This window comes from Acanthopagrus latus, chromosome 9, assembly GCF_904848185.1.
Source record: "Acanthopagrus latus isolate v.2019 chromosome 9, fAcaLat1.1, whole genome shotgun sequence".
Taxonomy (NCBI): Eukaryota; Metazoa; Chordata; class Actinopteri; order Spariformes; family Sparidae; genus Acanthopagrus; species Acanthopagrus latus.
In genome coordinates, this window is record NC_051047.1 from 9,287,252 (window position 1) to 9,314,588 (window position 27,337).

Below are 27,337 nucleotides of genomic sequence, written 5' to 3' on the forward strand. Positions count from 1 at the left end.
TAACCCATTATGGTTAGGTTGTGCTCATTTTAAAAGAACAGTGAATCCAAAAATTTAAGTACAGTCCTTATCTACTCATCGCTGGATGAAAAATCAGGTAGAGTTTGGTAGCCCACAAAATATTTTGGAGTTTCACAGCAAAACAGTGTTGCAGCATTCTCCAAAACAACTGATGTAGACGAAGACTTAAATCTCAGTCCTTCACGTCATGGTGATCGTAAGTGCTGTATCGTAGGCAACTGGACATGTTTCAGTTTTCAGAGCTTGCATGTATCCTTTTTGACTCTGTAAGGACACTCCCACACAGAATTTAAAAGCCTGTAAACCCCCCAGTGAGAACTGAAAAAGCCTCTTGGATGAGAGGTGAAATGTCTTCAAGAAACCAAAATAAGTCCAGTTGCCCATGATTCAGCATTAAGGACTATATAAAGGATGGATTGATATTTTAGGAGGGGTGGGTGAACTTATTCTTTAGCAACTCCATATCTTATTGGTTTAATTGGATCAATAGCAATGCATAAGACTATATTTTGGTGGACAGTTTTACTTTGAATCTATTACAAGTGACAAATAAATGTCAGCTGTTTTTCGGACCCTGCAGTGCGCCTCCGTCACCGCTGCGTGGCGCTGCAGGAAAGACATTGGTTCTAACAGCCAGCATGAATTCCATCAAGTGACTCCAAACTTTCTGACATTAATGTTTGCCGCTCGGTGGTCTGAAAACCTCAAATTTATACTTTTCCGTCCTGGGGAAATTGTAATGTGAGCTGGTTCCGAGCAGAAACACGCCACAGCGCTCATCACTGTAGGCGCAGCAGTGAGAGCTCCAACACAAACCTTCCAGGGAGGTGGGGACAAAAAAAAAAGAAAAAGAAAACAGAGAACTCCAGCTTTCATGTTCACCTGGAAGCCGCTCCGGTGGGACCCGTGGGTGGTCCTCGGACCCCACTTTGGAAACCCTCCTGCCACAGCCTCCAGCTCACAGCGCTTAAAGTCGAGGGAAAGAGGATCTCTCGGTGTGTCGGTGCCTCAGACGCAGGGTCGACTTTGAAGCTCGCTGCGTAGGTGGAGCGTCGACTGGAGCGGCGCGTGAAGGTAGCAGAAAGAAACTCACCCCACAGGTGTGTCGGATGAAAGCGCAGGTAAGCAGCGGGAGCGGGGAGCAGCGAGTGATGCAAAGAGACCGCGATACTGTTACACCTTGCATTCATCCAGTGATGAGCTGGTGCAAAGGAACAATAGGGCGCATTTTTCATGGATGAGGAGTGTGATTACAAGTTCTTCTAGACTGCATGACCAGTTTTGTTTTGTTTTTTTCATTTTCTTTCTTCCCTCTTGTTCTTTTGTGAGTGAGTTCATTCTGTTTGTTTGCACTGGCCCACACACGCACAATTTATGTCATCGGACTTGTCTTTAAACGCGGGCCATTAGGAACCGATTTGGCCCCGCCGGTGCAGCTCGGGATAATAAGTTCGTGTGATGGAGTGGCGTGAGCAGTCCGCTGTCAGCTGTGACGAAGCCTTCTCCGAGGCGCAGAGGTGGATAGAGGTGAGTAAAAAAAGAAAAAAAACATTGTAGAACTTGTCTCAACGCTCCTTTTTACAATCACTGCGGGGATTTAACGCATGAAAATAACAGATAAGGTGGACTGAGGTTGGTAACTGCTTGTGATCACCAGAATATGTTTTCATGTGGATCTGGCTTCTCTGAGTTGAAGAAGGACTGGCTCGAGTCTATGAAGGTGTAAGATGAGTTTTCTATGAGGTTGCTTCAGGTTTCAGCTAATAGTAACTTGGACCAGCTGATGCATGGAGCCATGTGTAACCCCTGACCTCACCTTTAAGGTAGAATCTGTCCTTTAAAGGACTCCAAGCATCAGCCACAGCCTCTGTCTCCTATAGATGTGACCCCCTTCATTATTATTATTTGCTGAGTGCCTCCTTCATCAGAACTTGCCCAGACCTGCTCATCAGTTTTTTTGATGGTACCCAGGGGCTCCAGGGATGCCAGTTGAGAATGCGTGGTGTGAAAATCAGCAGAGTAAGTCAGAATAAATCAAACTACAGCTGGTCCAAGCTCTCGCACGCCACACATATTGTAAGCAGAGATCGACCCGGGTTAATAACATGTAATGGGATTGTGGTCTCCACCCGGTTTATTACACATGATGTGAAATAGTGTACTCGTCACCGTGCACAGAATGGTGAACGTGAAGTGAATGCAAAACTAAAAAAGCAGTCATGCTTTAATGTGACTGACAATGTGTGGGGGAAAGAAAAACAGAGATTTCAGATTACTCTGCTGTGGAATAAAAATGCAAAACAACTACCAGCGGCCCACTTTTAATTTCCAAAATGTTAAATTATCTGAAGTTTCCGTCCCTCCTCCAGCCAGACTCTCATTCCTTCTTTTCCTTGTTACGAGTGGCAAAAAAAATGATGTTTTCCTCGTCCTGCAAATTCTCCTCCCAGCAGGGTGCCCGTGGAGCTGCTGCACGGCTGTAACTAAACCAATATTGTTCTAATTTCATGAGGGGTGAATCTGAATGCTTGTGATGTGACATCAGTGTCTCTCACACTTGCACACTGGCCCATTGTAGTGGCCCAGGCTCGTGGGGTGCAGTGGGGGCATGATTCGAGGCAGGGGCAGGAGGATTAGGGAGGGTGAGCAGGAACCTGAACAAGCTGAATAGGTGAGGGTACAGCCGAGGGGGGTGTTACTTTAACTGGGTAGGTGTGAGAGAGGTTTGGCATGGGTGGAAAACAGCAGCAATCAGAGACCAAGTCCTGGCTCGGGGCGAACGCTTTCCCTTCAAAGAGAGAGCGTTTGTGGCGATTGGATTGTGCCACTGAATGATTAACAAGCTGCTTGGCTTCACAGGACTTTAAACAGAGGCTGTGTGTGCATGGCAAGGTTGGTGGTATTGTTAAAAACTAGACTAAATGGTCTGGAGCCTGTCACACAGACGCATTCCTGCATTAGCTGCCATGGCTGTGAACATAGCCCCCTCAGAGCTCGCCAGCTGTCAGCACAGGGCGCCGCGTCCTACAACCAGAGGGCCCGCTGGAATAATAGAGGTCCTTGTTAATTCAATAGAGAGGCTGCAAGTGTGACTGTTGTGACGATCGAGAGCAAGTGGCAAGTGTGTGTATATGTGTGTGTGTGTGTGTGTGTGTGTGTGTGTGTGTGCGTGCGACTCACAGGTCAGGAGACGGTGCGTATGGCCGCCCATCCATTACACAAACAGTCTGTTAAGAATCATTACAGAGTTAGTCTGCAGTAAGTTATCTAATAAGTGCTCATTAAGTCTGTTTCAGGGCTTCTTCTGGTTTCACAGATGATGATTTAGCAAAAACAGGCTCTTTTGTCAACAAATAATAACAAGCAGACAGAGTCAGACACATGGTGCCAGTTTCTTTGCTGTCTCCTCTTTTGTTAAAGTTGTGATGAACAAGAATTTGTTTTCTCAAAGAGCCTCCACTTAGGAAGGTGTAACCCTAAATACTTAGAATGCCTCTTAAAACAGGTTTCCTCTGCAGCCATTGGTCGGCTGCGAGGTCACGTAACAACACAGCAGGCCAGGTTTCAGCTCGCGGTTTTGATTTGACTCGCCTGTTTTTGTGTGCGGCCGCCTGTATTGTGTTCCTCACACACTCTGGAATCAAAGGTAACTTTAGCCTGCGGATTATTTGAAGTTTTGTTACTTATCCGGTTGCCGCTGTCATGTAAGGCTGACCCAACTCCGACCTCCTTTAAGATTTGATACACTTTGTTGGGGAAACAATGCAACACAATGCCACATTTTTGGTGACTGACGTTGTGCATGCTTGGATTATGGGCTGCAGTCAACAGTCATTTCCATTATCAATCAATCTCCTGATTGTTTTCTCAGCATAGATTGATTGTTTTTGTCCATAAGTTACAGCAAACAAGTGGAAAATGCCCAGATTGTTAGCTTCGTTCACTTGGTCCAGACCTCAATGATGTTCATTTCACAGTGACGTAGAACAGAGGAGGGCAGCATGATCAAGAGGCTGGAACCAGACGAAGTTTGGCATATTTGCCTGAAAAAAATCATCGGTCATCAAAATAGTTTGCCGATGATTTTCTGTTGATCAAATAATTGATTTACTGACTCACACGTGGCATATTTGTAAAGAGATTACAAACAAAAAGATTGTCCAGCTCTGATATACTGTAACTGATGTTTCAGCAGCACAACGCTAACCTCTCTACAAAGGGCCATCATTGTTCCTCTGGTCATCACACCTGGACCACGCTAAAACATCCACACTCACTGGAAGTTGATTGGTTCAAAAACTTTCTGTTCAACATCATTAGTATAGCTCGTATAGCATAGCTGAGTCCTGCGACCAACTCTGATAATATCATGGCATCTTTAAACCTTAATATGAAAAAAAAGTGTCTTCATAATCACACACCAAAAGTTAGCAAAACAGATTTGAGTAAACCAGTCCCTTTTCATGCATTTGACCAAAACTGATCAAAGTTAGTTTTTCGGAGGATGAGTCTCAGCCCAGAATAGACCTCTGGATAGAATAGATCTGGATATGGAGGGATGGATCCAGGAATTTTTCTCTCACTTTCTCTACTTTGCATGTATTTTTCTGGGAAAGATAAATGGATCTCGATGGAAGAATTTGAGTGTTTTTAGATGGCTGGTGTACTGTAGGAGTGGGCACAGGATGAGACTGATGGGTCCTGGCGGAGTATGTGCTCTACAGAGTGCCATTCTAGTTGTTTGTTTGTTTTTTCTCCGTGTTATTCAGTAACCTATGGCGGTCCTGGAGCCAACACTCGTGAATTGCCTTCTGTGAGCTGTGTGACTGGACTGATCATTACTTAACTGCAGCGCAATTCTGCGATCTGGACTGTTTTGATTGACCGTTGACCAATTAGAAACTGGGACGTGGGCATTCGGATGTACTCATGTGAAGCGGGACCTCACACGAGAAGCCTTTCACTGGCATTCGCGCGTCCATGTAGCTCTATTATTCTGATATGTTGACGCCGTCGAGGCTAGTGACTTCCACGGTGGTGTATTTTTCTTGAGTCTGATCCCTGAAATATTTGGATGATGTCCCAGCTGCCCTGTGATAACCCACACCCCTGTCCTCTGCAGACGGAACAAAGAATTTTAGGAACAATTAGTGGTGGGGGGCTGCATCCACACACGCTGATTTGCCTCAGTGCTCTGCATGAATAAACAATGGCTGTGGTCACGGACGCAGAGACTCCTGGATTCCTCTGATTATTTGGGTTCGACCGCGCCATCCGAGGTTCGCTGCAATACTAATAATTCATTTCACACATATATGCGAACACTTTAATGAACTCCGAGGAGCACACTTCTGTCTGTAATGGTGGAGGAAAGTCGTCATGAGACTCGGTCCTTCCACACGTTCGGCAGCACATTCTTGAGGGGAGCGAGCGAGGGTGGGTTTTCAGGAAGGCAAGCTGTTTTTGAAATCTCTGCCCCTGCCTTAAATCTCCCTGTTAAATCAGAGTAGCAGTATGTTGTTGCAGATTAGACTTATTATCCCACATGGCAGGTTCAACAGGAGAGAGAGGGAGAGGGCACAGCAGGCTGCAGCTAAGGGGAGTTAATACCTCTAATGATGACGATAGAGAGGAGAAAACTATTCTGTTACCGCCAGCTTAGTGCCAGGTTCAGTGCCAGGGCGGGGCCCACCCTCCACACATCATCTAGGAGATAATATCTTGAAAATCCCATTCATTCCGTCAGGCTGATGTAACTTTGATAAGACAGTGTGTGATCTCGGGGGGGAGAAAACATCAAAGATACAAACGCCTTAAGTAAAGAAGCAGGGAATTCAAACTATTGTGCTGTTTCCAGCCAACCCAATCGCCAGAATAAATGTTGGCAGTGTACATTTCTGCAAACCACAGAACTTGTTTTTGTGTTGGAATTTTGCTTTTCTTTCGGTTCAATTTTCAATTTTGGTCTGTGCAACCCTGTGCTTGTGGTCTGTTTTAGGTACAAAAACAGTAAAAGTCAGGAAAAGATTATGTGGCTTACCTGGTTCTGTCGCCACAAACACAGCGAGAATTGTCCCAACATCCATTGTCTTTTTTGCTACAATACACCCACAAAAAGTTCCTGATGTCTCATTAAAAACACTAAGTGGTACATGTCTTGAAGAGTGATTTTCTTGCTTAGCAGCCACCTTGCCCTGCTGTCACGCTGTTACCCAGGTCTGTCAACACAAACACGACTGAAACCTCTAACTGAAAAATATATGGTTTTGTCACGGCTTAACATTTTTTGTGACATCTCCTCAAAAATATCCAGTGATATCCTGCTTGTAAATGTTGAAATGCCATCTGCTACAGTGGTCTCTCACTAAGCAGCAGTCTTGCCCCGCTGTTACCTGGTTCTGTCACACAAACACAGCGGAAAGTTACATTAAATCTGTTACATTGCATACAGGTATTATTGCTACTTCCTTAAGTACGGACAGGCTTCCCTACTTAAGGTATTGGTAACAAGGAGGACACAAAATAATCCCTTTAGCGTTCCTCTTCTCTCAGTGTGACTGGTCAATGCCATGAACAATAGGCCTGGCTGTAGCCTTCCACAGACTGTGCTGCACCTGATCTACACACCCAGAACAAGTAACCATGAGTCACACTAGAGGAACAGAAGCAGTTTCCACCTGCATTGTTTGTTTGTACATGAATCCCAGCTGCTGCCCCCACATACACACTGTAGAACAGTAGGGGTCAGGATTTCATATGCCAGCTGCATCGCCTGGCTGATTACACGCTGTACTGTGGTGTTTGTTTGCTATGTGTTGTTTCTACAGCTTCCTCTGTGTGTGCGTGTGTGTCTGTGTTCTCGTTTTGTGTGTGTTGCCACTGTCTGGTTATGATTGTGTTTTTGTCAATGAAGGGGGAGGAGGCCAAATCTCTGTATGTTTAGAAAACAAAACAAGTATTTCCCAACAGAAGCGAGATCGCTTTGTGCAAACACAGAAAGGCTGCAGCCAAAGCGCTGTGTGAAGACTTTAATCTTGTGTATTACAACGCGGTCTAATTCTCTTGGAATGATGAGTATTTGAGGCTTTGGCCACCTTGGGTTACCTAGGGTGTGGTCCAAGGTGTAACACGACTTTCTTTGAAAGTAATAATGGCATCCTCCGGTCAGTCCAATTGCTCCAGTTTCCCCTGCCCTCCTCGAAACGACGGCCTGTACTTAGCCGTGACAGTAATTGTCGGCCCTTTTCTCCGCCAAAGGAAAAGGGACAAAAGCTTTGAGTCCCAAACAGCCACCTTCTGTCTTGGAGTTTGTAAGTGCTGTCAATGAAAGCAATATTATCGGCTCTGTGTATGGGCTGGAACTAACCCTAACCCTAACCCACAGATACCAATAGATAAAGGTGGTGGTGGTTAGTGGAGCTATGTGTTTCATGTTTCATGACCTACACTTATTAGATACACCCAGCAAAAACTAATGCAGAGGAATTCAAAAGTCCCTAAATAGTGTAGTTTGCGGTGCTGTTGCGCTCTACTGCATCATACAGAGATGTGTTACTGTTACTTAGCCAACCCTCATTGATATTAATGGGGTGGAAAAAAATAATAGAAATACTCAACAGTTGCAGCCTCCAAAATCATGAGTGGCACGATTATCAACTCATAAAATACAACAGTTCACATACTCTCATGGCAACTGCTGTCAAGATAATTCTGCAAGGAATATGATTACATTGTGGTGGCCACTGTAGTCATAATAAGGGTTAGGGTTTTCAGACGAGTTTGTTTGTTTGTTTGGCTGTTAAAGGATCATCCAGTATGATATCTCAAAAACTGGTTTCTGTGAAATATGTTCAAATTTTGGGGAGAAAAAGTGAGTAATATTCAGAATGGATCCACATCCAGGATAATTCTATACTTTTGTAGACATTTTTGAGCACAGTTCTATTTAGTTTTGAAGTACTGCACTAACTAGAGCTCAAGAATTGTGTTCATCCATGTGTAGCTGTCCATCCTCATGTATTTTGGTATACTTACAGATGCAGATTAAACATTTTCTATGAGAACAAATAAAGAGGATTGTGCAGAAGTGGTAAAGGTCCACACTTGAAGTGATTTCTTATGTAAACATTTGTGCAGCTCAGGCACTGACTGGTCAAGTCATTGACGGGGGAACAGGAAGCTCTGCTAAGGAGTGGCCGTCAGCATGAACTTGATAACTCATAACAAAGTTGCCGTTTTACATGAAAACACAAAAAGTAGAGAACAGTACAACTGACAGAGGAAATACAGATTTCTATATGAAAGCCTCCAATGAATGATTTTGTTTGGTCGTGTGTGTGTGTGTGTACTGTACATGTGCATGTGTGAAAGGCTGCACGTCATGCATGCAGCCGGTTGATGTTCGCCTGCATAATGACTCCTGGTGTTCCTGCAGTGGTGGTTTGAGATCATGGGAAAGGCATGAGGCTGTAACACAGCGCTGTGTTCCCCTCAGCGCTCCAGATGCTGCCATCGCCCTGTGGCTTGGGCAGCCTGGCTCCAGCACAGTTTCAACACAGCTCTCGTGTTTATCAGCAGGTTCTGGCATTAAAGTGCGAATAGCGGAGCCACCCGAGAGGAATACCTGAAGAACTGTTCTCAACTCTGTCCCAGAGACACTGAAGGAACTCAGGAGGAAATACCTCTGACTTCCTCTGCTACTGTGAACAACATCCTACCTTTCTTCTCCAGCCTCCCCGCCCAACCACAAGCACACACACACACACACCCACACTCACACAAACCCACGCCTCCTCTCCTCACCCAACCCCTCTCACTCACTGTTTTTGTATCCCTTTTTTTCCAGGCAGTAACTAAGAAAAAATTTGGGAGCAACGACTTCCGATCGGCGTTGGAGAATGGCGTTCTGCTGTGTGAGTAAGTACTCAGCCTTTCCCAGGCACCTCTCTTAAGCCACTCATTCATATGGAAGCTGTCTGCTCTCCTCCAGGTCTGCACTCCCACGTAAGTGTTACTGATATTTCCCAGGCGGACCCCCTGCCGGGTCACTGTTTGTTTGTCAGCCGCATGAAGTGAGCCAGTGTTTGGAGGCAGCACAATGGAGGCTGTATATGTAGTTATTTCCAGCACTTTTGTTTGAGAATATGAATTGTGATCTATTTCAAGAGGAATTGTGTTGTCTGTCTGACAGATGTTACAGATCTGCGGATGGGCAGGGTGCCATCCTCGCTTTAATGAAAGCTGTGAGAAGCCGTGTAGTGAATGGAAAGCCTCCAGCTCAAACCACATCGGAGAGCCGCCAGGGCACCCTGCTTTCTCATTAGCGCATCAAGAGTTTTGATGAGTTAGAGGAGCAAATGTATCCACGTGGGATTGGCTTTTGCATTGATTCACCCACTGCTCCTCCAAGAGTTGTGGGGTTGTGGCTTTTCTCAGATCACAGACATGTGTATGTGTGTGTGCGAGTGACATACAAGTATATGTGGGCAGTGCCGATCGGATGGACACACTGATGTGATTTGCACGAATCAGCAGGAAGCTGTAATTACCAGCAGCCCATGCAGAATCTTCCAAACCTCTCTTGGCATGGGTTCAGAGAAGAAGCCCCTCTTTCTGCTGATTTGTGCCTGACTCCACTGTTTACTCGCTCCCCGAGAAACAACAGAGACACTCTCATTCAGAGAGCTGTCGGTGTTTTCTCAGCACGAGGAAGAGGAAGACCGATTACATCGCTTTCACCTAGAAGCCTCCGTTCCCATTGTGTTGTAGTTATCACGACTGTTTGTAAAAGGAATGTTTGTATCCTACTTGGCTTGTGGTGTGTCCTATCTGATCAAATCATTACAGCATTCCATTGTTTCACTGTTAAATGACTAACTTAAACACAAATGCCTTTTGCAGTTGCTGTGTTACTCTATTGTCACCCTATCAAAGTCTTTCACACCCCACCCTATCCACCCCCAGTCTGGTTGCTGAGGACACACACTGCAAAACAGTCACCTTAATGAGTCTGAGTTTCCAAGGGGTCTGTGGAATATTTGCAGTTTGAGATTTTACATATAAACATTTGTCTGATCTATTAAAAAAAAAAAAGTATTGATTAAACCCAACCAGGGCTTCTTGTATCTGCAGGTAGTCGTCTAAATCTGCAGTTGCCAAGAGCTAATTGGAAAGATTGAAGAGATGCTCTGATTTGTGTCTGCTTACTATCACCACATACTGTCAGTCAGCTTTCCTGCATGTTTTACATGTGTCCCTGCTCCATGACACCTGATTCAAATGATCCGCTCGTCATCAAGCTCTGCTGACGTCTGATGACGACCCACTCATTTGAATCAGGCGTGTTTGGGCAGGTAAACACCAAGAACATGCAGGTCAGGGGGCCGCAGAACCAGGATTCAAGAACAGTGGTCTAACGTATTTGAAATAGTGAAGTGAAAAAAGTATTACATTAAAAAACAAGTTGTTGATAGATTATTGTTCAAGTAGTAGAAGTAGCTGAAATGGAAAGTAAAAAGTATCAGAAGCAGTGACATAGTTTGATTATATAATTAGAACGAGCTAAAAGTAATGGATACATGGTGGAAGTGTCTCCAAGTGGTGTCAGTGCAGAGGATTCAGTTTAGAGTCAGTTCAAATGAACACATTCAGAGCATTACAGGTGATGTCGAGAGGTGCTGGAGCTCATCTGACAGGGCTGTTGGGATACATTAGAGAAAAACTGAACAGCTGAATTAAACTATCAACTTATAATGTATTTCAATTCAGCTAGCTCATTAAACACTGTTTACTCGTTAGTGTATCAGTCATTGTAATCCGAATAACAATTTGAAAAGAACCATTCTGTGCATACCATCTTAAATGATTTGAGTTTTTTTAAGCCATTTGACTTTTCCCAGATCAAGACTTGAGACTGTTGTTTCTTGTCTTACATTACAGTGAATTAATGAAATAAAGGTTTTGAACTTTTGAATGTACAGAGTAAGAGATTCAGTGATGTTGCCTTGATTTCTAGATAATTTTGACAGGCATGTATCGCTGTTTTCTGATGTTATGTATAGTAAAGACCAAAGGAATAATAGTTATGTGGAATTATAATCATTAGTCACTAGAGTTTATTTAGCTAATTTCTCTGTAAGTTTAGAGAGTATTTCATTACTGAGCTATTATCACTGTCATTGTAATAGAAGACCTGTATATTACTTATTTATTTACTTTATAATAATAAATGTTTTTACTTCTTTTTACCTTTACCTATCTTTCGCTTTCAAAAGCCTTCAAATAACACTATAAACATATCACCATCTGTCAAAAAACAATTACTTTTTTTGAGCCTTTTCTGATATGTGGTGAGTCGACTTTGTTTGGGGTTGTTTTGGTGGATGGAGGCATGTTTTAGGACCATAGGACCTGGTGTGTTTACATCAGGGTGCAGCACTGGCCATTTACTAAACTGAAGCCAGGTGGCCACCATTAAACAAAGTCGTAAACACACAACACGGAGACTTTGCAACACTTTTTGTTCACTCGTCGCCAGTCGGGCCTGTCTAGCCAAAGACCAAGTGCTTTCACTTGCCCCCCGCCTCTCCCTGATGTTCTCTCTCTCTTTCTGTTGCTCACAGTCTGATCAACAAGATCAAGCCTGGAACCATCAGGAGGGTTAACAGGCTGCCCACACCTATTGCTGGACTGGTAAGTGTCTGTCCCTTCTTATTCAGCCTAAATGTGAGACAAGATGTTGCATGTTCATTTGGCTTAAAGACATATTGACACGTAGCCTCAACAGCTTATCTTTCTTCATACAAGGTTTATCTCTAGTTACTACTCGTTACTATCTCTACTGTTTGTTTCTTGTTAGGGTCAGTTTCTGTAGTCAAGGGAATGAAATCAGAGGGTTGTGAGGGGAAGCAGTGCGACGTGCAGCGGCAGCCGTCAAGCTGACTGGTGACAGGTCTGAAGCTCGGCTGCCGTCAAGAGAGAGGCGTTTGCCTCAGTGACTTGTCGCTCCTCATATCCATCCACACTAATAAGCTCAGTGAATGTGGAGCTGCTTGAAAGGCCACTGGCCACATTTGAGTGCATCGTAAATATGATGTCTGCCATGCTTGAGGCTGCGTTTAATCAAGATCGTCCTGGACAAAAAGTCTTTGTGCCGGTATGATAATCACATTTTTGATTGAGTGACAGGAGGTCAGCGGGGGCAGCATTTGGTTTATGTAATAGTTTGTTATTGCATTAGTGTGTGTCCATCTTTTCACCTTTTCAGTCCCAGCAGCGTCTTCAAATGTAGGCATCTCGTGGCTGAGGCCTTTTGGGCTAGATGAAATAAATGTTTTGGGAGTGTCTGCACACAAGTGCTCTGGAAGTAGAGGGTTGAAAACCCTACCTTAAACCCATCCCTCACAAAGCTCTCTCTTGTGGGAGTAATTGAGTCCAGCTGTCTGGAGGAATTACAGAGAACCCCAACCCTAACCCAGGCCAGTCTGAGTGTACGTCGGTGGGCTCAGTAACACTCAACATGTTTGGCAAGACAATGACAAGTTTGTTGTAGAAGAAACAGACTGGCTCTCAGGCTGGATGTGAATGGTACACATAGTATTTGCAGTAACAAATACTGTACCCTCATACGTGTGTTATGACACGAATAACATTCCCTCTCAGTTTGTTTTGGACTGTTGGTGATATAACTGGCGGGGCACCTGCTGAGGTAATGAGGTAAAGTAACTCCTCCATCAGTAGCACTGGTGTGGTATTTCCGAGACTTGGAAACAAACCTGAAACCACCTGATCATAAATTCTCCAGCAAATGTAAAGGCTCCTGGTCAGCCCGCGGCGATCAGTTACTGCCAACCACATGGAGGAGAGCAGAGAGCTCTCGAAACAAACACGACTGACTCTCACTGTGCTGTGAGAAGAACTCTTCCCTCCAAAGTAGCCAAGTAGTGTTGTTAAGATTGCTCAGCCCTCGATCTGTAATCCCTATAAACAGTTACAGGTCTGCTCCTTAAGTGTTGGAATTAAGTATTTAAAAAGCTTTGTGAAATGATTCAAGCGTTAAAGGGACAGTTCACCCCAAAATCAAAAACACAGATTTGTGCCATTTATCCAACAGTTTTTTTTAAAACTCAACAGTTTCCCTGTACAGAAAGAAGGGTGCATTTACTTACAGGTGATAGGCTTATGATGGCACTGAATGTAAACATGAATTGTTTTCCTCCTTGGATAATGTCTGGTCCTTCTGCATGGTGATACTGATAGTGTATGGCAAGAAGGCCAGGACACAAATGCAGACGCAGGGGTAGGCAGGTAAGAAGGTGAGCTTTATTGACATAGCAGGAATCGCAAAGATCTAAATGTGGGCAATGAAAAAGCAACCAACAGAAAAAAAGCTGGCAACAATAAGCCAGGCAAAAAAGAATCCAAAAAAAACCCAACTAAGAATACAAAACCAAGAACAAACCAGACAGCGACAGCGAAACCAAAGCTGGAACCCAGAGGACACGCGAGGAGCAAATGCAGATGAACGACGCCAGGAAGAAATCACAGAAACTGACAAAGAGACAGGGGAAAAGAAAGACTTAAAGACACATGAAGTAACAAAGCAATGAAGCAACGAAAACACAGGTCACACCAAAAAAGAATGGGAAGAGCACACAAAGAGGATGCATTGAAGGATGAACATGACAAAATGAAATCGGAAACATCTAAACTGAAAACCAAAACAATGAAGGATATGGTGTAGTTCCGCAGAGAGAAATTAGTTCCTACATGAAACTGCTCACCACAAGGTATGTGGATTATCTTGACTAACCGAGTCATGACTCCTGAAAAGAGGCGTCGCTCTTAAGTTAAGTGCACCACAGGCTGTTATCTAGTGTTATCTAGTTCACTTCATCTGTACTGCTGATGTTTTTAGAAAACTCAGCAACTCTCACCAAAACAATCTAGATTGACAAATGGGACTGTGGGTATGAGAAAAATATGTACATTTGATTTTGAGGTGAACTGTCACTATAATGTATATGTTTAGCTACTTATCACCCCATAGTCATGATATTGGATACATGTTATCCATCGCCACTGAATCTTTTCAGAGAAGAGGAAACTAGAAAAAAAAATGCTGTTCTAGTAATCTTATCTTCCTAAATGGCATGTGGAAGAGAAATGGAGTTGACAGAGAGCAAGAGTGATGTTGTTGGGAACTTTTATGTGTGTAATGTAGTTACAGTATAAGTTTAATCGCTGCTGAATGCAAACATGCCTCATTAACACTCAAATATGAACATTTTCTACTATTATGGTTGTTACTGTCGTTCTTGTTTTGCTATCTGAGAGATTTCAGCACTCTAATCGATACCAGGCTTCGGCTCTGGCAGAATAAAAAGCTTGAGGAGGGAAGGAGGGGGGAAAAAAAACGGAAATTTCTGGTTTTTGTGGAATATTTAGCAACATTGGCTCCAGACCCGGAGCCTATTCTCTGGCTCCGCTCTTGTCCAAGGGAATGTTTCCCATGTCAGCGCACTTCCCTGCCTGTTGCTGAGCACACAGTGAGCTGTGGGTTTGGGTCATGGCACTCTGGTTCGGGGATGGTTCTGCTTTTTACCGGTGCCGGGCAGGAAGCCGACAATTGTGTGGTGGGGCAGTCAGCTACTTGAGCTCGGATTTCAGGCCCACTGGGTTGAATCCAGAGGGACAAAGTTAAAGATGACTCCATCGAACTCTGCCCACCATAAATAGACTGTAATTGACATGGTGCTGGATGTTTCTGCATACACCAACTCCTTGGTGAGTTGGTGTAGCAGTGGGAGGAGATAAACAGACAGTTCCAGTGGCCCCTGAGGGTGTCTTTACTCATCTAAATGTCCGTGTAATCATCTGTGCAATGACAGGCATTTGACCATGTTTTGTTACTCTGTTTGTGTTGTATGGGGTGCATGTTATGACTGGATCTGACTGTTGGTCCAGGACCGTCTTTTATCGGGCAAGTTTCAGTGGAGGCACCGTTTCAAGTATTCCATCTCCTCTCAGTTTATTGTCACAGGACTTGAAAATGTGTAGCCTGATATCTTAACCATAGCTTTGCTTGGTGTTTTTAGCGCTGCCGGGGGTCAGCCGAGGGTAATTGTAGCGTATGCCCTCTTAGACAAAGAACGCAGCAGGAGAAAATGAGTGACCACAATGTGTGACCGGCAGGGACAAAAAAAAATTGGACACATTACGAGTCAAATCTTTCCGTTTCTTGGCGTGAAATGCTTAAATCGGGGTCCTCAGGTCTGCATGAGAGGATTAGAGGCTGCTGGATGGGTACAGCATATTTAGCAGGATTATGTGCAGGCGCAAGTCAGCGAAACATTCCTTCAACATCATTATCTCTGCGTGTTCTGGGACTGATTGTTCGAGGGGTTCCCAGTGTGTTGATAATGTTCCTTGAGGTTAAATGACAGTCATACCTAAGTGATATGAATTATCCTTTACATAGGTCTTGATTACACTGGCTTAAGGTGAGTATTTACTTAGCGATAACACAGAGTTGTCGTTATGGCCTGAATTCTTTCAGGATTTATAAAAAACATATCTTGAACTAGACTGATGAACCACCTAGGCAAGTATATCCAGATAGATATCAGCGTAATTGATGATCAATAAGCAACAAGAAATAAATGAGTGTTGAGAAATGCCAAATCTTATGTCACTGATGCATAGTTTGTCCACCAGAGAGCACTGACCGGCTCATTGCTCAACAACTTAATATTCTGCTCAGTGTATCCGCATTGTGTTCACAAGCTAATTAGAGGTAACCTCCTAACTAATTATTGGGTTAGAAGTAATTAATGAGACGTTACTGTTTTGTGGCACGCGTATGGGGAAAGTTTATGTTTCAATTCACACATACCTATGAATTAATCATTACCTAATGATTCAGTAATGTAGCATCTCTCTATTCTCTAGTAATTCTTTATTATCTACAAGGTAGGCCTCTGATCAGAGATAGTTACAAACTGCAATTTATCAGTCATTAGATTGTTGCACACTCTTTAATAGTAAATGCTCACATTTTTGTGTGTCAAATTGTAGGTTTTCCGATTAAAAAAACAGAACAATCATATCCTTAGGAGTGTCTTTTCTTGTTAGTTACTTGTAATTCCATTCATGTTATCCTGTCAGCCAACATGTTGAGGTGAGACGAGCTAAGCAAGCTGTCATGTATCTTTTGTTGTTTCTCACTGTGCATGCTGTTCACACAAACTAATAAATTAAGTGTCACTGAAAAATGTACATAAGAACAATGTGATAAAGCCTACCATTCAAAACCCATGTAATTAACTTTGTTACTCAGTGCTACACTATAGCAATCAGGAAAATGACATTATGTCTATCACCAAGACTAAAGCTAAAGAAGTCTCTTCTGTGTTGTGTATATCATAAATAGTGGCCCAAGCACCTGGGGGTGGGGGTGATCCTTGGCCTGCAGGGGTCCACAGTGACCTTTAGGGCCCAGCAATGTGCCGTTAAGGGACAAACTAAGCTGTTAGCAAGGGCTTCCTGCTCAGAGAGGTCAGCTCTCTCCTTGCATTTGCTAATAAGCATGTTGCCATTTAAATATAGAACAGGCCACCCCTTAATTATTCCTGCCCATGTTGAAACCATGTGTCATTACATGAAACCCTCTTAAGCAGAACTGTCCCAATGGGAAGTGCAGACTTACAAACAAGACTCTTGGGATTACAACTGGAAAAGTCATAACTCCCAGAAAGGATTGGTGTCTGTGTGGTTGAAGAAGTTTGAAATGTGCGTGTATTTATAGAGCAAAATGTCTTTTTTTTTTTTTTCTATCCACTCACACATCTGTGAAAATTATGTACGCACACTTTCTGCAGCATAAAATGATTGACATAGTTTAGGAGGAGAAGCCATTCTTCCACTCCCATGTCTTTTTGCTCGAGGAGAAAATATTTGTCAGTTTCTGTCACCAGACCTCATGTTTCATAGCAACCCAATGTCTCCAAAATACTCCACCGCCCCACACATTTCGCAGGTATTCATGAGGAAAGGGCTTGGCAGGGAGGGGAGGGGACAGTTTCAGGGTGTGAGAGGGAGAACGCGGCAGACGTTGTTTCCCAGTGTGTGCTTGTGTGTGTGCGTGTGTGTCACTTTTGCACTCGCATGGCCGGTTGGGTTGGACTTGCGCACAGCTCTGATGTCATCCTTCCTGGTTTTGGCTTTGTCCCCACCCTAGCCCAGCCCACAGGTAGTTTAGCTGCTGTCAGTCAGCTCCTGTCACGCAGCCTCCACCCCCCCACCCCCTCACCCCACCCCCCCTCCAGCGTGTGTGTGTTTGTGTGTGTCCTGCACCGGGTCGCTTCTTATTTGCTACACACTCGCTCCTCCCCGGGCCGTCTCTGTTCTCTGCTGATATGAACTTTGGAAGCAATGAGTTGTAGGCTGTGTCCCTGCCAGAGAATTCTTCAGTGATTATTCTTCGCCTCTGAAGGTGGACAGCCCTCATCTTCTGCTTTGTTCTGTGTCCAGGACAACCTTAACGTCTTCCTCAAGGCCTGCGGGAAGCTTGGACTAAAGGAAGCACAGCTCTTTCACCCCGGAGATCTGCAGGACTTATCTACAAGAGTTACAGTCAAGTAAGTACTGATCTTGCAAGCTTTGTAAAAGATTGGTGGTACTGTGCCGTTTTGTTACCATTCACAGAGCTGTGGAGGATGGATGAAAAAATTAATGCTCAGCTTCTTTTTATGCTCCCATTGCTGTGCCCGGAAATGATGAACGTTTAGTATCACTTTGACACTTTACAGTGTTTCCGACCACGTGTCTCCTCATGTGAGGCATGAATCAAGCTGCAATTTAAAAAAGGTCAGCGCTATTTTCAGTGTGTGTGTGTGTGTACTCTTGTATTAGTAAGCACATGTGTGAGGAGAGCTTTATGTGTTTCTTTAAAAGATGAAGGAGGGAACAACTGATGAAACCATACAGACAAGAAGAATGTGCTCATTTCCTCTTGGTGCAGGTGGAGCGTATCATGACCTCAGTCTAAATGTTAGACATGAAAGTACTTGTTTACTGTAAGTTACAGGTTAAACAACTCAATTAAAGAAATGTTTTTTCTCACTCCGTCTGACAAAGCCATAAAGACACTGCCGCAGTGTTTATTATTTTGCAGTTTCAGACGGTTGCGTGCGGGGCAGAAGATGTTTGCGGTATGTTGAACAACCTGTTCAGTTTTTACACAGGTGTGTCTTCAGGAGGGAGTGAGCACAGTCCACCCACCGTGACACTCTGTGTGGCTGTACAGCACTGCTGTGCAAGCACAAACGAAAGTGCTTCAGCAGCAGTCCCTGCAGGTGGTTCAGATGGCAGATACTTGAGTTTAGGCGATTTGATAAGTCTTTCTTCATCATAGTGTTGCCACAACCTCCAGGACTATTTTCCCATGATCCACCCAAGACTCTTGTCATTCTTCAGTAACGCTGACAATGGTGTCAAAACCACAGCCGTCACAAACACACATACAGAGACAGATCCACTGCGCACATAGAAATATGAACTCTAAATAAACAAATCTGCCTGCCTTTTATTGGGACACACCCTTTCCCAACAGCAGGAGATATGCTGCTGAGAGATACGGAGATGTCACTCATTTAATGTCTGAGTCAGTGTCATAAATGTAGAGATAATTCTTATTCTCATGAACCTTGCGCACCTTGCGTTATCTTGCGCACCTTTCCCATAATATAGGCGCCCATATTAATGTAGTGATAGCTGACATGTAATGAACACCAATTCAGAACTTTATTACAAAAGTGATATTATATTCAAGGCTACATTCGCAGGATTTTTCAAAATTTGTTTTTGTTTTCCTCCAGATCAAATCCCAGTGAGTGTACTGTGGCTCAGCTCTTTGACACCATGTCAGCTTGTGTGCGGGGGGTTTTGGCCAGAGGGGGCTCGCTATCCTATTTTTAGGATCTGGGGTCACTTTGATGGGCAGGATTGATTGGAATGGTATCAGTACTCCGAGGAAGAGCTTTTAATAGTGTGTTGTCTCCTCCCAGTACATTCCCACCGTCCATGTGGTCGTCAGAGTACACCTGTGTGTGTGTGTGTGTGTGTGTGTGTGTGTTTGTGCACATGGGAAAGTTGGAGTGTGGTTTGCACTTCTGTGTGTGGTTGGGTGACCAGGAGGAAAAGACACATACTTCTCACAGTTTTGGATTGCTGCTGTTGCTTCCCTCAAACATGCACAAAAGTTTCAGGTTCTCAGTTTTTTCAGATGAACCTGCAGCTGCTCTGACTGGTCCAGCTGAAGTTTTTGTTCATTAGTCAGTCCGGATGAATTGTACAGAGGGAATGTCTTCTTCAAGCCGTCTCTTACTGTCACTCCTTTAAGTGCAGCATATTTTCATTGGGTTGTGAGTTTATATGAGATGGAAAAATGTTGAGGTATTTGTGTTTGTGGGCAGAATTATATGGTTCTCCAGCAGCAGTATTTTTAACTTGCACAGAGAAGGTGGCACAGAGAGTAACAAGAGGAGATAATCCCAAACAAGGCTGCAGACAAGCAGCAACCAATAGGTTTTATTCCACTGTTGCTTATCAGAGCCTACAGGCAAATGAGCCACAGAGAGTGTAGCACACACACACAGAGAGAGAGAGAGAAAGTTGTCCATCAGCTGTCTTTTCCCCTGGTGTGTGTGTGTGTGTGTGTGTGTGTGTGTGTGTGTGTGTGTGTGTGTGTGTGTGTGTGTGTGTGTGTGTGTGTGTGTGTGTGTGTGTGTGTGTGTGTATGTGTGTATGTGTGTCTCCAACCTCCACTCCCTTAAACCCAGTCTGACAGGTGCTTTGCTCAGCTTCTCTGATGTCTGTTTCAGCAGCAGAGCGGCTCATATCCTGTTGGCACTCTACGTTCCCTTCCGCCTCATGTTTTTAATTAGAAAAAACCCTCAGGTAATACATAGAGGAATCAACTTTAGTTTGTGTATGTTCAATTTCTTTTAATATTCATTCATTTTTGCTTCTACTTTTCTGTTGTTTAAATTTATGGAGAAAGTTACACACTCACAGTGTAACTTTAACTGTTGTAACTATCTATCTCCACTAGAGCTACAACAATTAGACAATAGATATATCGATCAACAGAAATGTTGCTGTCAACTAATTTGGTAATCGATGAGTCTATTCAGTCATTTTGTTTTGTTTTGACACAACCACACAGTTGACAGTTTAATCAATGAAAAAATAAAGATTTGTTGCAGCCATAATCTGCATTTAATACTATAAAATGTGCTACAGATCCAAAGTGATATTTTAAGTACTGATTCAACCGTAATGCACCGGAAAGTAAATCTCTTGTTGACCGCAGGGTTTACTCACTGATAGTTTGTTCTTTAATAAAAGTCATTAGTAAGGCCAGTATCTATCTTTTGGCAAAGTTCTGGGGTCAGATATTGGCTGATGCGACGTGTGCTCAGAGCACAGTTTAATTCATAATTGTCTGCGTTGTCACGGCAGCCATAAAGGTTATCGGTTTTCTTTTTTGACCTTTGAGCTTTGCAGTTCCTGTTGTCTCTGCCTTCACACCACCTGCAGTCTACACTGCTGTATTACTCTGTGTTGTGAAATTGTGCTTCCCGATAAAGAGGTTTGTCAGTTGCAAACACATTTAATAACAAAACTTTCAAATAGCATGATAAAATGTTGTAATAGGCTGATTAGAGAAGACAGTGTGCTACTGAGTGACGTGCTCTGGAAGATTTTCTTGTCATCCACATGATAATATCTAAGTCTGGTCAGAGGTGTAACACTGACCAAAGCTAATATGATTCATCATTGCCTACGGTTCACTGGCTACTTAAGACCGTATCACTGTCAGACCAACAGCTGCCCAGGAAATGAGAGGATTCGAGTGCTGCAGATGAGTCATGGCATCTGAAAGTGCTCTTTTTAACTCCAGCCACTTCCTCTAGCCCCTTCGCTGCCATGTGGAAATTCACCAGCACGGAGTCAAAGTTGGACTCGGACCACAACTCTGAGCTGACATAAAAGGAAAAAAGCTGGAATAAGCTGGGTTTTACCTAATGACGCTATATATCATGTGATTATTTTACACTTGACCACTATGAATGTTTTAACAAGTGTCATTTGTCACAGAGCTGCTGAAACATCTGGCTCAGAGGGGGTAAAATCGGAGTGTGTGGAACCAATGCTGTGCACTCATTATATGCTGAAACAGCAAATCAGCTGATTTGCCATAAAGGCTTAGGGACCCTTGTGTTTATTCATCAAGTGACTGAACCTCAAATTTGCCCTCCTCATGTATAGTATGTTTGAGAGGGATGACTTGTCTGATTAGGATGTGCTAACACTGAGATGCTTTAGAGAACAAACCATGACAAATGCTTTGAAGTAACGACATTCACCAAAGTGTGTCTGAGTCCAGCTTTTGCTCTGTAACCTCCTATAGCTGACAAAACAAATCCCCCGCTGAGAGAGGTCCAAAGTCTCACCCGTTGGCGCCGTTTCATCAAGCAAATTATTGACGAGGGCTGCCTGCCATCCAAACCCAAAAAAGGAAACTGCAAGAGATCGGCATGTACATCAAAATGCGTTGACCTTTGAGGAATGTTAGTGACCCTTTCCAAACAATAGATACTGAGGAGTGGCGGCTGTGTGGTGTGATTGCAGGATTTGGATTATGCAATTCCATCCCTGGCTGTAGATCAAACCAAATGTTTGAACTACCTGAAGGAATGTGTCGTTTCCCAGACAAATTTGGACGGACTACACAGCTCGTTATCAGAATTTATTCAACGCCAACATATACTGTACCTCATGCCAAGTGTGTACTCCTGTTTATGTATGTTCCAAACTCGCTGTGGCAGGTTCCTGTGAAGTCCATAATGCAAAGACAAACGAAGTGCCCTTGTTGGTTCTTCGGGTGTGGTACGCTGGGCTGGCACTTCATGCTCTGGTTTCATGGTTTAATATATGGCACTGCCGTCACTTCTAGTTGCAGTGTTGTGTCAACTGTGGCCTCGGATTGTGAAACCAAACGAGCGATGATGGTGAAAGGCCAATAAAGTTTCTACACCATGGACACGGCCCCGGCTGTAAAAAGAAGGCCAACACAAGGGTTACATTTGTGCTGCGCAGTTGACTTGGAGAGAGAAATGCCAGCCTCACCCTGTTCCCCGGCTCACAGAGGCTGCAGTGTCTCTGATAAGTACGACACAATGATGCCCGACACTGTCTCACCCCGCAGCTGATTCCACTATTCACACCCTTCCTTGCATTTTTCAGCGCTCCTGATGCACGATGGCATCTGGGTGTGTCGCTGAATTCAAAGTGATTTCATTGGAATGAAAGAACACAGGTGAAGGATGTAACAGGTGCCGTTGAATGCTGCAGAACAGGTGATCTTCATCGCACAGGTATGCTTCTGAACGCACATGCACACCCATCAATTTAAGGCTTTGGTGCGAGTGTTGTTTGTCTTTTTGATGTCATTGTCTCAGAGAAGCAGAGCTGCCTTGATGTTGTTGGCGGCTGCACATTGGATTGAGACGTCTGGTGTCACGTCTATGTACAGCTTCAGCCAGTAGATTTTTGTCATGTCAGAGATCGAAATACATTTTTTGTCGCAGCACAGGGAAGCGATGTACTGAATTGGAGAGATCGTTGACTTTGGCCTGTGTTAAGAATTTATTTCTCTAACGTTTGAATGGTGGCTTATGTTCCTTCAGATATGTGTTTCTTTTTGTCTCTGGCTTGAACACAAGAGTGTGTTCTGCCAATACAAGCCAGAGACAAACTACTCCTTCAAGTCAAATAAGATTAGTTTGATGTTTTGTCTAGGCCTGTCAGAGTTATTAAATTATTTCCTGATGGCAATTATTTGAGCTGACCATGATCATGACGTGGTTCCATCAGCTGGTTTAGGCTAATAAACTGTCAACCTCATCAAAAGGCTCCAGTGTTAGAAAAACAAACTTGGGGAAAAGGAGCCTGGCTGTCCAGACCTTACTACAAAGAAAGATTATTAAATGGTTAATTGTAATTATTTGTATGATACTTTATCTTCTTCATCTCAACTAAAATATCGTGATCATGACAGCCCTAGTTTTGCACAAGGCTCTGTCACAATTTGACTTGATAGAACTCAATCAGAGTAATAAAATAAGAAACCTGTTTTCATAGGAAGTTATAATATAAATTGTGGTTTGAATTAGGTTTTGAGTCACTGATTGATCTTGTAGCCATTGTGTGTTATAAGGTACCTGTACAGCAGTGTGTAGCATGAACAAAGTGGCTGTAGTGTGAAGAGAAGAAGGACGTCCCCAGCTGGTGGAGGCTGTCTTGGTTGTCTCTCACGCTTTGACCTCAACACTCCAAGAGAGTGGTGATGTGGAAGCCTGTGTGGGAACGAAGAGGTTGAAATGACTCCCTGGTGGAAGTGATGAGAGGGTGCTGTTAATTTGTCAAGCTCGAGGGTTTCCTGTCAGATTACTAGTTAGCATGAATCCATTGTCTGAGAGGGGCGAGACATTTTTAAAGACCCTGAACCGTCTGACTTCCACTGGGAACTATTTTTCTTGTGAGACAGGAAGAAAACCTGAGGAGATGTAACAAAAGATCATCACATATTCACAGGCAAAACAGATAAGGATTGGATTTCTGGTTATATTTAACATGAATGTGCGCTTCAGAATACTGCCTTCACTGCTCGCATGGCTCTCTCCTTCTCGGCACATTAAACACAGAGAGCCCAGTGTGATTATTTTAACTGGTCATACTGCTATTCCCAGCCGGTACTCTCTGTCTTTTTCATGTGTGAGGTTGTGTTGATGATCGTGCTCAGTCATATGAACGCTCAGCTGATTTTATCAGACTGCAGCACAGTCCTCAGGCTCTGGAGCCCTGAAAATACCCCTCATATGTTTTTTCTCCCCCTCTTCTCAGCTATTACCACTAGCCATAAATGAGCATTACGAGAAGCGGTGTGGTTGTAGTTTTGGTACACAGCTCCCTTTTTTTTTCTGGACCTGACTAGCGCTGTTATAATCTTAGACTTCGTGACTGTGTTCCAAGCCACACAAGAGAGGGCATTTTTTCACCGCCTCTTTTATTGGGCCTATAAATTTGCAGTATGCTCAATTGGTAAACGTCCATTTGAGTTTTTGCCGTGGGCAAGTTAGCATGCTGGAAGCCTCGGGTGTGAGATGACGCATACTGGTGAGAAAGTTGATCTGCTTTCCATCCAGTTAAATGTTGTCAGCAATGGAAGAAGGACTGGGATCCTTAACTGAAGTAAAAGTAGCAGTGCAGCAATGTAAACATGCACCAGTACAAGTGAATTTTCTTCAGTCAAATTTTTTTATCAAGGTGAAGGCGACTGCAAGTTAACCTTTAGTGAGTTTCAGCTCATTCACCGTGCTGGATCACTCTCACCGATGACATAATGTCATATTTGTTCACAGCAAGCAGCCGTTTTCAGCAACAAAGCTCTAAAAACCCAGTGTGCCCTCCCTGCTCAGCAGCAAACAGCCGTCGGCAGCTAACTGGTGAACATAATGGGGCATCCAGCAACTAAATTGACAAATATTTCCCTCAGGAATTGATAAAGACTAAAAAGTGAGCTATAAGAGAGTGAATATTAGACCTACAGCAACCAGAGGGGCAGAAACACAGCTCAAAAGTAACGTTTATGTTGCTCCACAACTGCTGGATATGTAAATACGCAGTTGTTTGCCAACAAAAATATTAAATTTAAAAGTGAATGATTTGTTCACAAACTTCCCGCTGCTCCCAAGCTGCAGGTATTGAAAGTAATAAATACTCCTTCCACTGTAAAATGGATTCTGTAAATATAGATTATTATAGATAATATAGATTAATATTGATGCTTTATTATGTAAGTAGTGTTTGGGCATGACTGTTTTTTTATTGCTTCATATATACTGTGTGATAGTTTAGTTCAGTGGGTCCAAGTGACTCACAAGAAAAATCTCATTAGTCATGCGGTGAATAATGTGGTCAGAGAGAAGAAAAACTAAGTTGAGCTGCACAGATTTGATTTATTTTTGGACTAATCTTTGTTTGTTTTTTGTGAAATATCAGATGATGAATCTTTGCCTCAAACAGTTACTCAAACAAAACAATCGGAGACTTTTAGATGCAGCAGCTCATCAGTGACACACTGGACCCCATAACAGGTCAGGCGCTGAAATGTTTTGGAACCAGCGGTTTAATGGTTGCTCAGCGATACATTGGACAATCAGTGCTTATGCCTTAGATTGGTCCCCATTTAACCACTGGCCCTGATTTTTAAATAACTAAAATGATGTGTTTAATTTTACCTCCTCGCTTTGTTTCCTCCCCTTGAATCAAGCAACCTCAGGTGCACAGGTTACTTGAGTGCAGGAAGGGGCTTTAAGAAATCCAAGTGCTCCCAGGCAGAGAGGCATGTGTGACTATTGTGTTACCACATGATAGCAGGAATGTGTTTCATGCACACTGTATGTGAAGCAGCCTATATATCTTCCCGTGTCACCGCAAAGGTTACTGTATGTACTGAAGCCGATTATCACTTTTTATTGACCACTTTAAATAGACACCACCGTCCGCTGAGGTGAAAGGTACACAGTGTCCAGTACGCAAGAAGAAAAAAAAGAAACACCAGGCTTGCAGCTTTGTGTGCTTTTTCACAGGAGTAAAAACAAACAGACTTTTTTTCCCTGGGAAAGTGATTTACTGACTGCAAGGTCAACTGTCAAACCCCAGAAATATGACTGAGATTCAGTTTGACCTGGGTAGCATGCGTATGGCTTTGCCGCGCCAACAGTGGAGCCTTGTTTGGTACCGAGATGTTGAATTAGCAGCTATTAGTTTTATCATTATTTAAAATCAGACACAAACCCCCCTTTGTGTCTCTAAACTCTAACTGTTTTTACAGCTGCACCATTTTGTGATTAGTGGGAAAAATAGACACTCTCTCAGGTAACACTTTACTTTATTGCTTGCAATGATTTTTTTTTTTTTCTTTCTCTGAAATGTGTGTTTGTTTTTCTCCCAGCCTTTGTGTTGTTGTGTGAGAGTGAGTGAAGGGCTGGCAGTAGTCTGGATTGTGCTCTCACTTTCCAGCTCTTTCACCGTCCAACACAGAGACCCGACAAGCATGCCCTCTGTTCGTTTTATTGTCATCTTCTCTCACACACACACCCCTCTGTTTTCTGCTCTTTCTCTCACAGGCATCAAGAGACCGACAGGAGGCTGAAAAATGTGAGTGGAAAAACATGAGCTTTTCTCTAAGAACTGATAATGCTGGCTTGTCGTTCGGCGCTAATAAAACATAAAACAAAATGTAGTGTCAGTTACGGTTACAGTCCTGTTCAGGATCCCTCACAGGGAAACTCTGCTGAAGTCTGTTTACAGATGTTTTTAAATGCAAATAAGGGATACCACAGTGAGGACATTTTTCCACAGGTTAATTAACTTCTGACAACAGTGTTACAGATTACAACAGATATTTTATGAGATATTTATTGATCACGCTCAATAGAGCACCAAATTTATTCCCACACAGATCCCAATCATAGCAGACTTTACAAATAAGTTGTGAAGTAATGCTAACGTTAGGAACACGCTGGTTGTAATGTCAGCTCTTTGTCAAGGCTAGCTTGGTTTAGCACCAGCTAACAGCTTCCTGTTAATGTACTCAACAACAAAATACTAATTTTATGTATCCACATAACACATACTAACATAGCAGTAGCAGTAGCAGCTTAGCAGTAGTATTTTAGGCACTGACCCCCAAAACTTTGAGTTTGTAAAGGAAGGCTAACGTGAAGTAAACAAGTGGTTATAATGTTGGTCCCTTGACTAGGCTAGCTTGGCTTTGCAGCAGCTACCAGCTTTGTGTTAGTTAGTGTAAGTTACTTTCATTAGCTACATAATCTCTGACCAAACTGTCTCCAGACTCTTTAAAAACAATTGTCCTTTAACCACTTTTGTATTAAGATGACACAAAGTACTTGTGACAGGATTCAAGGGGGTGACATGGGGGATGATAACAAGCAACAAGGGTCCGCCGCCAGAGACAAACCAAGGACATTGCAATTATGTACATTTCAGCACACCAGAATGCCTCTACGCCAACTTCTTAGGTTTCTTTTTATTTGATTTACTTACGAATCTACGAAATACACTGAATGCATGTGATTCCATGTAAAAAAAAACTTACAATGCTCAATTCCAATATGGTCCCAATATGTTAAAATGCAAAAACTAAACATTTAACCCAAAATGAATG

At 43.3% G+C, this 27,337-nt stretch overlaps 1 protein-coding gene across 1 annotated transcript in view; it reads left to right on the forward strand.

Moving 5' to 3' along the window:
* Positions 1 to 763: 763 nt before the first annotated feature.
* Positions 764 to 27,337, forward strand: part of lmo7a (LIM domain 7a) — a 52,573-nt gene continuing 25,999 nt past the window's right edge. The window contains exons 1-6 of the mRNA XM_037109109.1: positions 764 to 1,142; positions 1,432 to 1,548; positions 8,867 to 8,937; positions 11,643 to 11,712; positions 17,551 to 17,657; positions 26,277 to 26,307. Coding sequence (XP_036965004.1) covers positions 1,480 to 1,548; positions 8,867 to 8,937; positions 11,643 to 11,712; positions 17,551 to 17,657; positions 26,277 to 26,307 — 348 coding nt within the window. The 5' untranslated portion in view covers positions 764 to 1,142; positions 1,432 to 1,479. The remainder of the gene's footprint in view (positions 1,143 to 1,431; positions 1,549 to 8,866; positions 8,938 to 11,642; positions 11,713 to 17,550; positions 17,658 to 26,276; positions 26,308 to 27,337) is intronic.